This window comes from Zonotrichia leucophrys, chromosome 25, assembly GCF_028769735.1.
Source record: "Zonotrichia leucophrys gambelii isolate GWCS_2022_RI chromosome 25, RI_Zleu_2.0, whole genome shotgun sequence".
NCBI classification, from domain to species: Eukaryota; Metazoa; Chordata; class Aves; order Passeriformes; family Passerellidae; genus Zonotrichia; species Zonotrichia leucophrys.
In genome coordinates this window covers 825,283-839,350 of record NC_088194.1, presented here as the reverse complement: position 1 = coordinate 839,350, position 14,068 = coordinate 825,283, and the positions used below count along the sequence as shown (strand labels likewise).

Genomic DNA, 14,068 nt, shown 5'->3' with positions numbered 1-14,068 from the left:
TTCTGGGCCATTCTGGGCCGTTCTGGAGGCATCAGCAACCGAGCTGCCAATGCTGTGTCTGTGCCACCACGTGTCCTCTGCCACTCTCACCCAGCTGGTGCCAGGCTCCAGCTGGAGCCAGGGCGAGGGCAGTGCCAGGGCCAGGGCAGTGCCAGCCCCGCTGCATCCCATGGGTTGGGAATTTGGGCAGGGATTAGGGCAGGACCAGGCTCATCCATGGCACCATGACAGGGATGGGGGGGTGTTGTTGGTTGGGGGTTTATTTATAAATTATAAATTACAAATGGGGTGGGACTGTTGAGGAGTTTGCTTTGAGCTGTTTTATTCTTTAGTATCAGTCTCATTACATGGTTATGATAATGGGAAGATGTTAACAGTTTACATTTTTGGCAGTAGACAAAGAACTCAATGCTACAACTCACTTTAAAAGTTTTTGACCAATCACACAAAGCAAAAGCACATTGACAATAGTTCCATCCAACCACCATAAGCACACGTACCTTTGGTTAAAACAATGCTTGCTTATTTCCAATACAATGTCTGCTTGTAAGCCTTAAACCACAATGCACAGAGCTCCTTTATTAAGCTTGGAATTTCCTAATATAGGAAGTATAAAAGCATAAAAAAGTATAAAAGTATATCTTGCTAGATATACTTCTCTGTAGCTTAGGGAGTTATTTTAAACAAGCATTAATAACACAAACCATTGTTCTATTTGTCCTTACTTTCTACTTCTTGTATAATTTTTCCCCTTGACAAATTTTGTGGCTACTGCTTAGCTCTAATTGCAGTTCTGCTGTTTCTGAGCCTGCCTTTTGCAGCTTTCCCAAACCCCTCAGATTTTAAGGATTAAAATCCTTAAAATTTAGGATTCCCACAGCTGAGCTGTGTGATGACTTCACAATCCCTGCCGTCCGTCTGTTAAAAACAGGTTAGAAAGTGCTGTAAAATAGTTGATAGATCATTAAACATGTACTGTTAGTTTGGTTATTATATTTCAAAAGGGGTTAAAGGGTAGTTATAAGAAATATGGTACTCATGGTACCATAACACACCTCAGTAAAGTGCACCACGAGCCAGCCTGGACAGAACTGTAATGGCCAATCAAGGCCTTAAACCTTCGTGCAAATGAAGGATGTGAAAAACTCCAATCACTTGGTTTTAAAATTTTAAAAGTTTAATAGTAATAAAATAGTTATAAAAATAGTAATACAATTAGAGTAATAATAGTTTGGACAATTTGAATTAGGACAATATGAGACAATAAATACAAAGAGTTGCGGATGTCTGGGTGCCTTTTTCTGGGCAGCACAAGCCCGAAAAAAGACACCCTTTAACAGAGGATTAACCCTTAAAAACAACAGCCTGCTGCATATTCATGCACCTCTTCATGATGCATAAATTCCATTCAAATACAGGATTCTGTCTGGTCATCATCAGCTTCCTCCTCTGAATGCTAACAGCACCTTTGAGGTGGTGGGAAGAAGTTCATTTCTTCTGATAATGGGGCAATAAATTCTCTTTCTCTGAAAGATTCAGGTGTCCTGTGGCTGCTATCTCACTGCAAGTCCTTTCTTTAAAAAAAGTATCCTACATAGCATCGTTTCTATTTTAACATTTTTTATAACCTAAAACTCTATTTAACACAGTACTTAAGAGAATTAACACAGCATCACTTTCTAACACAACACATATAATATTCATTTGAATATTTGCGAAAAGCCAGTCATAAAATACATGCATTTTTCACAAGGACCCAAAAAGAAACCAATCCAAAGGGACTAAAAAACAATCCAAAGGGGCAAAAAACAGGATAAAAAGGGGATCTGTCCCAGGGAAGCTGTGCTGTTGCACCTGCACAAAAACCCCAACAGCAGGGCTGCAGCATCCTCGATGGGAACGCTCCTGCTTGGCCCACAAACCTCGTTGATTTAGGCCTTTTCTTTTTTATAATAAACTCTGAAATCACTTCAGTCCGCGAGCTTGCTCTCGTGTTTATCACCTCCCCAAAACCTTCAGGGCCTCCCACGTTTCTGTGGCTTCCTGTTTGCGATGCTCACCGGAACGGCGAAAGCGCGGCGTGAGAGGGGACAGCGGCTCATCCCGCCTGGTCCCGGCTGTTCCTCAGGGATCTGAGGCTGGAACCACCAGGAATTATTCCTAAAAGGCTTTTTCTGGCTGCTCTGCGCAGCTGGGGGGTGTTTTCAAGAGGAACGCAAAGAGATCTCCTTGTCCTGAGCTGCTGTGGCCGGAGCCTGGCGCAGCTCCCGGGAATGCAGCGGCTCTGAGGAAGATCCTGGTGCTGAGGAAGGTTCTGGTACTGAGGAAATCCTGGTGCTGAGGAAGGTTCTGGTACTGAGTAAGGTCCTGGTGCTGACGAAGGTCCTGCACTGAGAAAGGTCCTGGCACTGAGGAAATCCTGGTACTGAGGAAGATTCTGGTGCTGAGGAAGGTTCTGATACTGAGTAAGGTCCTGGCGCTGAGGAAAGTCCTGGTACTGAGGAAGGTCCTGGTGCTGAGGAAAGTCCTGGTACTGAGGAAGATCCTGGTGCTGAGGAAGGTCCTGGTACTGAGGAAGGTCCTGCACTGAGGAAAGTCCTGGTGCTGAGGAAATCCTGGTACTGAGGAAGATTCTGGTGCTGAGGAAGGTTCTGGTACTGAGTAAGGTCCTGGTGCTGGGGAAGATCCTGCACTGAGAAAGGTCCTGGCACTGAGGAAATCCTGGTACTGAGGAAGATTCTGGTGCTGAGGAATTCCTGGTGCTGAGGAAGATCCTGTCACTGAGAAAGATCCTGGTGCTGAGGAAGATCCTGGTACTGAGGAAATCCTGGTACTGAGGAAGGTCCTGGTGCTGAGGAAGATCCTGGTGCTGAGGAAGATCCTGGTGCTGAGGAAGGTCCTGGTACTGAGGAAGGTTCTGGTGCTGAGGAAGGTTCTGGTACTGAGGAAGGTCCTGGTGCTGAGGAAGGTCCTGCACTGAGGAAGATCCTGCACTGAGGAAGATCCTGGTGCTGAGGAAGGTCCTGGCACTGAGGAAGAGCCTGGCACTGCCAGGGCTGCTGGAGGAAGGCTGGAGCTGGAGGTGAGTGGTCCCAGCTCCCCATGACACACCCGGTTTGGGGGGCTGGGGGAGGTTGGGGTTCAACGGGTCTTTTTGGGGTCCAATGGGGCTATTTGGCAGTTGGATGCTGAGCTGGGAGCTCATTTTTGGGTTTTGCTGGTGAGTGGCAGCAGGACACGGGGGGACAGGACAGGACAGGACAGGACAGGACAGGACACTCTTCCCCTCCTCTACAGGAGCTCAACGGGCTGTGCCCACCCGTGCCTCAGTTTCCCTCCTTTCAAAAGCAGCACAATGCCAGGGCGTGCCTGACAAGGCTCGGGGCAATGTGTCCCCGGGCCTTGTGTCCATCCCCGGGGGACAAACGGACGCGCTGTCCGCCCACAGACACAGCATGTGGCCAGGGGTGTTGGTCAGCTGCAGCTGCAGCCGCCCCCGGGCATGGACCCGCCCGGGATGGGGCAGCTCCGTGCCGTGCCAGGGCCGTGCCAGGGCCGTGCCAGGGCCGTGCCAGGCCAGCAGAACCCACCCAGGGGATAGGGGACAGGGGACAGGCAGTGAGGAAGAGGCGCTGGTGGATGTGGAGGAAGGCTCGGGGAGGATAAGGGGGGCACAGCTGGGTTTTGGGGGACATTGATTGTCCCTTAGGGTTTGGAGGCTGTTCTTTAGGGTTTGGGGACTGTTCTTTGGGGTTTGGGGACTGTCCTTTAGGGTTTGGGGACTGTCCTTTAGGGTTTGGGGGCTGTCCCTTAGGGCTTGGGGACTGTCCTTAAGGGTTTGGGGACGTTCTACTGTCCTTTAGAATTTGGGGACTGTCCCTTAGGGTTTGGGGACTGTCCCTTAGGGTTTGGGGACTGTCCTTTGGGGTTTGGGGGCTGTCCCTTAGGGCTTGGGGACTGTCCTTAAGGGTTTGGGGACCTCTGACTGTCCCTTAGGATTTGGGGACTGTCCTTTGGGGTTTGGGGGGCCACCGATTGTCCTTTGGGGTTTGGGGACTGTCCTTTAGGGTTTGAGGACTGTCCCTTAGGGTTTGGGGACTGTCCTTTAGGGTTTGGGGACTGTCCTTTAGGGTTTGGGGACTGTCCCTTAGGGTTTGGGGACTGTTCTTTGGGGTTTGGGGTCCACCGATTGTCCTTTAGGGTTTGGGGACTGTTCTTTAGGTTTGGGAACTGTCCTTTAGGGTTTGAGGACTGTCCCTTAGGGTTTGGGGTCCTCTGACTGTCCCTTAGGATTTGGGGATTGTCCTTTGGGGGTCACTGACTGTCCTTTCGGGCTTGGGGATGTTCTACTGTCCTTTAGAATTTGGGGACTGTCCCTTAGGGTTTGGGAACCTCCAACTGTCCTTTAGGGTTTGAGGACTGTCCCTTAGGGTTTGGGGACGTCCTACTGTCCTTTAGAATTTGGGATTGTCCTTTAGGGTTTGAGGAATGTCCCTTAGGGTTTGGGGAATGTCCTTTAGGGTTTGGGGACTGTCCCTTAGGGTTTGGGGAATGTCCCTTAGGGCTTGGGGACTGTCCTTTAGGGTTTGGGGAATGTCCTTTAGGGTTTGGGGACTGTCCTTTAGGGTTTAGGGGCCACTGACTGTCCTTTATATATATAAAAGTAATATTTATTATATAAAAATAATATTATATTATACATAACAACATATTTACATTTAGATATAATATTTATTATATAAATAATATTTATTTATTATATGTATTTATATACAAAATTATAGATATGTAATTGCTATTATTCAATAATATCTATATTATTGCTTGGATAAATATTAGTGTTAGAGGCTGTGGGATTTTAGAGCAGTAAGCATTTGGCCATAGCACGAAGTAGCCACAAATTCCTTGTTACATGACAATATAAAACTTTCTAATTTAATGCCCATTTGCTACAAGGTTTATTTTGCTTTTCTAACTTATCCCCTTTATTCACTTTTACTGCACTGTGGTTATTTTTAGTTAATGGGCTGCTGCTGCATGTATACACATATGCTTTGTTATAACTTTTAAACTTTTAATTCTATATAATCACATTACTATGCTGTAGACTCTTCACCATCTTATCAATACAGTTTCTTCCTTAAATGATATTCTTACTTACAACGATAAAAACATAAATTTATTATTTTTCTATTTAATGTCTGTTTATTTTTACATCAATTTTTAACTTTTAATTTAATTTACATCAACTTTTAACTCTATATAATCACATTGCTATACTGTAGGCTCTTCACGATCTTATCAATACAGTTTCTTACTTAAATGATATTCTTACTTATAACTATAAAAACATAAATTTATTATTTTTCTACTTAATGTCTGTGCACTTTATTTTAATACCCATTTTTAACTTTTAATTTAATTTTTACATCAACTTTTAACTTCATATAATCACATTACTACACTGTAGACTCTTCACCATCTTATCAATACCGTTTCTTACTTAAATTATATTCTTACTTGTTACTATAGAAACATAAGTTTATGGTTTTTCTTAATTATTTATGATTATAAGTTTATGATTTTTCTTTTTCTTTTTTTTTTTTTTTTACTTAATGCCTGTGTACTTTATTTTTACATCAATTTTTGGGCTCCTGGGTGGGGATAATGGCAGGGAGGGGTTGCTCACCCATTAATGGTGTCAGGAAAATTAATCCACAGACATCAGAGGTTTATGTTCAAAAATGAGACAGAGGAGCCCTTTTACTTTGTTTGAATAAAGGGAGAGGCCATGGGGCATTCCCCTGGGGTCTCTCCAATTTTTTGGAGGACCCAGCCTCCTTTTTGTCCCAATTTCCCTCTCCCTTTCCCCATTTCTGAGGTACTTGAGAGGCACAGCCTTCCTTATACCAAAGATTCCCCTCTAATGTATAACCTTCCCTTTTAATTTTTAATTTTTATGGAATTTAGGGGTTTTCCCCATTGTTTCTTTCATCTTTCAATATCCAATTTCATTTATCAGCAAAGTCTATTTTTAAGATCAAATCTCTAAAGTTTATTTTTAAAATCAAATCTCTTTTTCCATTCGTCAAACAGCGGAATCCTTTCTTTTATCTCTCAGTGCTGGTTTTATCTCCCAGCTCGTCTGTAAAGACAAATCCCTCACTCCTCTCAACGTCATGGGCAAACTAGACTCGACTTGGGGAAATTAATTGTGTTTATTACTAATCAAATCAGAGCAGGATAATGAAAAGCAAAACCTTAGCAACATCTTCCACCATTCCTCCCTCCTCAGGCTCTCCCTGCTTCTTCCAGAGGAGCAGGAGATGGGAATGGGGCCCCTTGTGCCCCTTCCCTTCCCTTCCCTTCCCTTCCCTTCCCTTCCTTCCCTTCCCTTCCCTTCCCTTCCCTTCCCTTCCCTTCCCTTCCCTTCCCTTCCCTTCCCTTCCCTTCCCTTCCCTTCCCTTCCCTTCCCTTCCCTTCCCTTCCCTTCCCTTCCCTTCCCTTCCCTTCCCTTCCCTTCCCTTCCCTTCCCTTCCCTTCCCTTCCCTTCCCTTCCCTTCCCTTCCCAAAACTTCCCAAAACTTCCCAAAACTTCCCTTCCCAAAACTTCCCTTCCCTTCCCAAAACTTGCCAAAACTTCCCTTGGTATGGGGGGTTCTGCCAGGGGGCTGGGGGTGGCTGAGCTCACGGTGCTTTCATCTCCTATTAATCTGTTTAAAAAAAAAAACAAACAACCCAAACTTTGTGTTTTCTCTGCATTTTGCACCCCTTGCACACTGAGGGAGGGGGAGGCTGCTGTGACCCCCCCCATCCCTGCTCCTGCCCCATTTCCAAACCCCCCCGAGCAGCTCCTGCAGGTCCTTCCCAAGGGCTCAAAGTCTCCAAATTTCCACCTGCTGGAAAATTCGGTGTAAACTGGGAGAGCTGGGCAGGGGCTGAGCTGTGACACAGCGCTGGGAGTTCCTTTTGGGGGGTTCTGGGGGGATCCTGGGTGGTTCTGGGGGTCCCTGGGCAGGGCCTGATCTCAGATGAAGCACTGGGAATTCCCTTGGAGCATCCTGGGGGGTTCTGGGGTGGTCCCTGCACCCCCAGGTGTGGCTCAGCCCCTGCCCAGGTGCTGCTGCTGCTGCCCCACAGGACGTGGCTGAGCCCAGGGAGGATGAGGAGAGCCAGGGCCTGGCAGGGACCACCAGCCCGGGCAGCGTGGAGGAGACGTATGAGCTGCTGGAGAGGCTGGGCAGGTGAGGGGGGTACGGGCAGGTGAGGGGGGTCCAAACAGGTGAGGGGGGTCTGGGCAGGTGAGTGGGATTTGGGTAAGTGAGCAGGAATTTGAGCAGGTGAGGGCATCTGGGAAGGTGAGGGGGAACCACAACAGGTGAGTGGGATTTGGGTAAGTGAGCAGGGATATGGGAAGGTGAGGGGGATGTGGGTCCAAACAGGTGAGGGGGATCCAAACAGGTGAGGGGGATTCAGGCAGGTGAGTGGGATCTGGATCTGAGCAGGTGAGAAGGACCCACCCCAGGCAAGCAGGTCACAGGCAGGTGAGTGGGATCTGGGCAGGTAAGCAGGAATCCAGGCAGGTGAGTGGGATCTGGGAGGGTAAATGGGATCCAGGCAGGTGAACAGAACCCACCACAGGAGAGCAGGTCACAGGTGAACACAGGGTAGATGGGTATCTGGGCAGGTGAGCAGGGATCCAGGCAGGTGAGTGGGATCTGGGCAGGTGAGGGGGATCTGGATCCAGGCAGGTGAGTTGGATCTAGGCAGGTGAGAAGGTTGCAGGCAGGTGAGCAGGAATCCAGGCAGGTAAGCAGGTTGCAGGCAGGTGAACACAGGGCAGGCAGGGATCAAGGCAGGTGAGTGGGATCCAGATAGGTGAACATGATCTGGGCAGGTGAGCAGGATCTACCACAGATGAGCAGGAATTTGGGCAGGTGAGTGGGATCTGGGCAGGTGAACAGAATCCACCTCAGGTGAGCAGGTTGCAGGCAGGTGAACACAGGGCAGGCAGAAATCCAGGCAGGTGAGGGGGATCTGGGCAGGTGAGCAGGAATTTGGGCAGTGAGGGGGATCTGAGCAGGTGAGTGGGATCCAAACAGGTGAGGGGAATCCAGGCAGGTGAGTGGGATCTGGGAGGGTAAATGGGATCCAGGCAGGTGAACAGAACCCACCACAGGTGAGCAGGTCACAGGTGAACACAGGGCAGGTGGGGATCCAGGCAGGTGAGAGAGATCTGGGAAGGTGAGCAGGAATCCAGGCACATGAGGGGTATCCAGGTAGGTTCAGTGGGATCTGGGCAGGTGAACAGGACCCACCACAGGTGAGCAGGTTGCAGGCAGAAACACAGGGCAAGTAGGAATCCAGGCAGGTGAGTGGGATCTGGGCAGGTAAGTGGGATCTACCACAGGTGAGCAGGAATCCAGGCAGGTGAGCAGGTCACAGGCAGGTGAACACAGGGCAGGTGGGGATCCAGGCAAGTGAGTGGGATCCAGGCAGGTTCAGTGGGATCTGGGCAGGTGAGCAGGACCCACCACAGGTGACTGGGATCCGGGCAGGTGAGTGGGATCTACCACAGGTGAGCAGGAATCCAGGCAGGTGAGCAGGTCACAGGCAGGTGAACACAGGGCAGGCAGGGATCCAGGCAGGTGAGGGGGATCTGGGCAGGTGGGACAGCCCAGAGTGGGATCTGGGCAGATGAGCAGGTTGCAGGCAGGTGAACACAGGGCAGGTGGGGACCCAGGCAGGTGAGTGGGATCTGGGAGGGTGAATGAGATTCAGGCAGGTGAGTGGGATCTGGGCACGTGAGTGGAATCCAGGCAGGTGAGCAGGTTGCAGGCAGGTGAGTGGGGTCTGGGCAGGTGAACACAGGGCAGGATCCAGGCAGGTTCACTGGGGCACAGCTCCATGGTACCCCAGGGATACCCGAATTTCTGGGTTCTCCCCCTGCCCGGTGCCAGCCCAGCCGTGCCCCAGCCTCGCTCTCTCCGCAGCGGCCACTTCGGCGTGGTGAGGCTGTGCCGGGAGCGCAGCACCGGCTCCTTCTACGCCGCCAAATTCCTGAGGATGCGGCGGGGCCGGCCGGGGCTGGAGCGGGCTCAGGTGCAGCGGGAGGTCTCCATCCTCCGGCAGCTCCAGCACCCCAACATCCTGCGGCTCCACGAGCTCTTCAGCAGCCCGGCAGAGGTGGTGCTCGTCCTGGAGCTGTGAGTGGGGTGCCGGAGGGTGGGACCCCCTTTTTGTGGCACGTGTTGGAGGTGGCCGAGCTCCCCTGTCCCCAGGATTGTTATGAATATGAACGAGGCCAAACTTTCTCTGGAGAAAGAGGTTCTCGTTTATTAAAATGGCTGCAAGGAACGGTGTCACAGACATCTTTTGTGAAAAATCCTTTCTTTAGGATTTTTCCCCCTTCTGGGAAGCTGAGGCCCCAGAAGGGGAATGTAAACAATGGTTATCTGCTGCTGTAGAATGCAACAGGTGCACCTGTGATTGGCCCATGTTGCATGTTTACAATTAAGGGCCAATCAAAGGCTGAGCTCTCTCTGGGACAGAATTAGAGAGAGCCCCTTTGTTTATTCATTCCTTTTCTATTCTTAGCATAGCAAGCTTCTGAGACTTTTCTCTCTATTCCTATTAGCATAGTCATACTGTAACATATATCATAAATTAATAAATCCAGCCTTCTGATCATGGAGTCAAGATTCTTGTCTATCTCTTCCCCTCTGCAAGCCCGGCAACAGAATGGAGTACCCAGGATAAGCCTGAGCACCCAAACAGCCAAAAACAGAACAGTGTGCTATCCCCAAGTGCGCTGGGTTGTCCCCACAAAACAAGTTTCCAAAAAGAACCCTGACCCAACCAAACTCCCCCCATTTATAGCCCCCTTTGAGTCCAGGATTTGTCCATTTTGGATCTGCATGGTGATTGGTCCATTTCCAGGCTTCTCATTGGTATTTAATGCCGTTTATTCTGGACCAACTGTTTCTGCAGGGCTTCGAATGATTGCTCAGATCTTCCATCCAATCCCTCTTCAACCTCGCCTTGCCCTGCCACCAAACCCTGGACCCTTCTCCTAGCACATTCTAATAATCCCCACTCTTAACATAATACAATTAACATGACATAACTAATACAATATAATTGAACTACACCCTAATTTAACATAACTTTTACCTATAACAGGATCAGGGGTGGGGAGCTCTTTGACTTCATTGCTGAGAAGGAGATGCTGTCGGAGGAGGAGGCCATCGAGTTCCTGGTGCAGATCCTGAGCGGGGTGGAATACCTGCACGCTCGCCTCATCGCTCACTTCGACCTCAAGGTGGGTATGGCTGGCAAGGGGGGATTATTTACAGACCACAAACGAGATGGGGCTGCTGTGGAACGTGCCTTGAGCTGTTTTATTTTCCAGCATCAGTTATGACAATGGGAAGCTGCCAGCAGCTCACATCCCAGGCAGCAGACAAAGAACTTAATGTTACAACTCACTTTATAAGCTTCTTGACCAATCCCACAAAGCAAAAGCACATTGACAGTAGTTCTATCTAATCACTATAACCACACATACCTTTGGTTAAAACAATGCCTGCTTATTTCAAATACAATACCTGCTTGTGAGCCTTAAAACACAACGCACAGAGCTCCATTATTAAGCTTAAAACTTCCTAATATCTCACTAAATATACTTTTCTACAGCTTAAGGAGTTATTCTAGACAATGTTAATACACAGACCGTTGTTTTATTTGCCCTCAATTTATACTTCTTAGATAATTTTTCTGCTGACAAATCTATGTACAAATCATGGACAGGACAGGACTGCTGTGGAAAGTGCCTTGAGCTGTTTTATTTTCCAGCGTCAGTCTCATTACATGGTTATAACAACGGGAAGATGCCAGCAGCTCACATCCCCATCAGCAGACCAAGAACTCAATGTTACAACTTAGTTTACAAATTTTTTTGACCAATCACACAAAGCAAAAGCACATTGACAGTATTTATATCTGTATAGTATATATTCTATATTGACAGCAGTTCCATCCAACCACTATAAGCACAGGTATCTTTGGTTAAAACAATGCTTGCTTATTTAAAATATAACACCTGCTTGTAAGCCTTAAAACACAACACACAGAGCTCCATTATTAAGCTTTAACCTCCTTAATATCTTGCTAGATAAACTTTTCTGTAGCTTAGAGAGTTATTCTAGACACACATTAATACCATTGTTCTATTTGTCCTTGCTTTTCTACAGTTTAAATAATTTTCCTGCTGACCTATCCCATGGCTGCTGCTTAGCTCCAATCACAGTTCTGCTGTATCTGAGGCCTGCCTTTTGCAGCTTTCCCCAAACCCTCTGATTTTGTGGATTCCCACACGTGGGGACCCCCCATCCTCACTCCCTGGAACCTCTGGGTCACCCCGCTGTGCCCGGCCCTGTTCCCACAGCCCGAGAACATCATGCTGCAGGACAAGGATGTCCCCAAGCCCCGGATCAAGATCATCGACTTCGGGCTGGCCCAGCAGCTGCAGGATGGCATCACCTACAGGAGCCTCTGTGGGACCCCCCAGTACATTGGTAGGGGGCTGGCACATCCCTGGGGGTCCCTGCACCCACCCACCCAGGCCTGCTCCTGTCCCCCTGATGTCCCACCCTGGCTCTGTTTGCCCCCAGCTCCTGAAGTGATCAATTATGAACCACTGAGCCCTGCGACCGACATGTGGTGAGGATTAGAACCTTGGGGGGCAACAGGCTGAGCTGGTGGGTGGGGAGAGCCCCCCCTGGGTGCCACAGGGCATGGGGGGGCCCAGGGAGGGCAGCAGCTGACCCCCACCCCTGCATTTCAGGAGCATCGGAGTCATCACCTACATTCTGTGAGTATGGGGCAACGCTCTCTGTGGCTGGGGGAAACTGAGGCACAGGGACGCTGTGGGTGCTGGTGCTGTCCTGGCACTCAGTGGCTCTGTTGTGTCCCCACAGGCTCAGTGGCCTGTCCCCCTTCCAGGGTGAGACGGATGCTGAGACGCTGTCCAACGTTGTGGCGGGTGCCTACGAGTTTGAGGAGCGCTGCTTCAGCCAGACCTCCGAGCTGGCCAAGGATTTCATCCGCCAGCTGCTGCTGAAGGAGCCACAGTGAGGCCCCAGCCCCATCCCTTCCATCTCCTTCCCATCTCTGCCCCCACCTACACCTCTGTTATCCCCACCTCCAAAATCTCCATCCCCATCTTCATCGTTTCTATGCCCATCTCCATCCCATTCTGGTCTCACCTTCATCCCCATCCCCACCTCCATCGTCCCTATCTCTCTTTCCATCTCCATCCCATTTCTATGGCTATGCCCATCCCTATGGCCATCCCCATTCCCATCCCATCCCATCCCATCCCATCCCATCATCTGCATTCCCAAGCCATCCTTATCTCCTTCCCATCTCTATTTTCCATCTCACTCTCATACCCATCTCCATCCCCACCATCTCCACCTCCATCTTGTTCCCTTCTCCATCCCCACTAGCAAAATCCTGATGCTGAGCCTACCCCTGAGCCTAGCCTTAACTCTAACCCTAACCCTAACCCTGACCCTACGCTTGACCCTAAACATGACCCTGACTCTGACCCTAACCCTGACCCTGACCCTGATCCTGACCCTGACCCTGACCCTAACTCTGAACCTGACCCTGATCCTAACTCTAACCCTACGTTTGACCCAAAACCTGACCCTAACCCTGACCCTAACTCTGACACTAACCCTAACCCTGACCCTAAAGCAAAACCTAACCCTAATCCTGACGCTAAAACAAAACCTAACCCTAACCCTAACCATGACCCTAACTCTGAACCTAACCCTGATCCTAACCCTAACCCTACATTTGACCCAAAACCTGACCCTAACCCTGACCCTAACTCTGACCCTAAACCTAACCCTGACCCTAAAACAAAACCTAACCCTAACCCTAACCACTAACCCTAAACCCTAACCCTAACCCCAACCCTGACCCTAACCCTCGCCCTAACCCTAAGCCTTATCCTGACCCTAACCCTAACCTTAACTCCAACCCTAATCCTGACCTTAACACTGCCCCTGACCCCTTCCCATCCCCACATTGGACCAGTGGGGCCAGGACCCCCAACCCCTCCCTGTGTTCCGCAGGCGCCGCATGAGCGCAGCCGAGTGCCTGGTGCACCCCTGGATCAAGGTGAGCGGCACGGGCAGGGGTGGGGGGCACGGTGACACCCTGGCAGTGGGGTGGGCACACGGGGACAGTGACAGTGACAGTGGCAGTGCCACGTCCTTGTCCCCGCAGCCCCTGAGCAGGAAGCAGGCGCTGAGCCGCAGCCGTTCCTCCATCAACATGAGAAACTTCCGCAAGTTCAACGCCCGCAGGAAGTGGAAGGTGCCCGTTTGTGGGGTCCCAGCATGCCTGAGGAGCCCCCCAGATCTGGGCAGGGACCCCCACCTCAGACCCCTCCCTCTGTGTCCCCCCATAGCTCTCCTACAACACCGTGTCCGCCTGCAACCGCCTGTGCCGCCTGGGGAGGGAGGATGAGGAGCTGGTGAGCCCCCAGATCCCACCCGGTAAGGGCTGGGGAGGGGGGAGAAAGGATTTGGGGGGGGTCTCCCTCCATTTCTCTCTATGGCAATGCCCCCTGTGCTGCAGACCCCCTGTTTTGGGCATCCCTCCCATTGCTGGGGCAGTGTGATGGGGGCATGGTGCAGGGTGGGGGGCTGTGCACTGAGGGGTGCCCTCTCCTTGGGGGGAAGCCCTGGCCGTGCCCTGCAGCCCCCCTGTGCCCCCAGCGCCGCTGTGAGAGCGACCCCGAGGAGGAGAGGAGCCCCCAGACCGCTCTGCTGCGCCGGAGGAGAAGCAGCTGCTCCTGAGCTCCCCCCAAAAAAGGCAGGAGGAGCCTTGGGGTGCCCCCATCACCCCATCCAAAGGGGCAGAGGCACTGCCAGCTCCAGTTCTGTGGTTTTGGGGGGTCACTGGGGCATCAGCACCCCGCTCCTGCCCCTAGGTTTTGCCCTCCTCCCTGCTTTGTCCTAATGAGAAAAATAAATGCCACCTCCTCCTCCTC

General features: G+C 50.5%; 1 protein-coding gene across 3 annotated transcripts; it reads left to right on the top strand.

Annotated features, from left to right (window-relative positions):
• Positions 1-2,043: 2,043 nt before the first annotated feature.
• On the top strand, positions 2,044-14,068 carry LOC135457911 (death-associated protein kinase 2-like). 3 transcript variants are annotated; one of them, XM_064732741.1, is made up of 13 exons: positions 2,044-2,896; positions 3,003-3,082; positions 7,141-7,244; positions 8,994-9,206; positions 10,183-10,321; positions 11,447-11,576; positions 11,673-11,721; positions 11,846-11,872; positions 11,979-12,131; positions 13,146-13,191; positions 13,300-13,389; positions 13,484-13,549; positions 13,794-14,068. In XM_064732741.1, the coding sequence occupies exons 4-13, from the start codon at positions 9,067-9,069 to the stop codon at positions 13,872-13,874; spliced, it is 921 nt and encodes a 306-aa protein (XP_064588811.1). In that variant the 5' UTR covers positions 2,044-2,896; positions 3,003-3,082; positions 7,141-7,244; positions 8,994-9,066; the 3' UTR covers positions 13,875-14,068. The 3 variants fall into 3 exon arrangements, with proteins under 3 accessions (XP_064588811.1, XP_064588809.1, XP_064588810.1); XM_064732739.1 differs by lacking the exons at positions 2,044-2,896; positions 7,141-7,244 and having other exon boundaries at positions 3,000-3,082; positions 13,758-14,068; XM_064732740.1 differs by lacking the exons at positions 2,044-2,896; positions 7,141-7,244; positions 11,846-11,872 and having other exon boundaries at positions 3,000-3,082; positions 13,758-14,068.

Bases quoted from the DNA above. Each gene is read 5' to 3' on its own strand.
- LOC135457911 (XM_064732739.1), top strand. From the start codon at position 9,067: ATGCGGCGGGGCCGGCCGGGGCTGGAGCGGGCTCAGGTGCAGCGGGAG. The intron at 11,722-11,845 runs GTGAGGATTAGA...CCTGCATTTCAG, and splicing joins AGCCCTGCGACCGACATGTG to GAGCATCGGAGTCATCACCT. The intron at 12,132-13,145 runs GTGAGGCCCCAG...TGTGTTCCGCAG, and splicing joins CTGCTGCTGAAGGAGCCACA to GCGCCGCATGAGCGCAGCCG.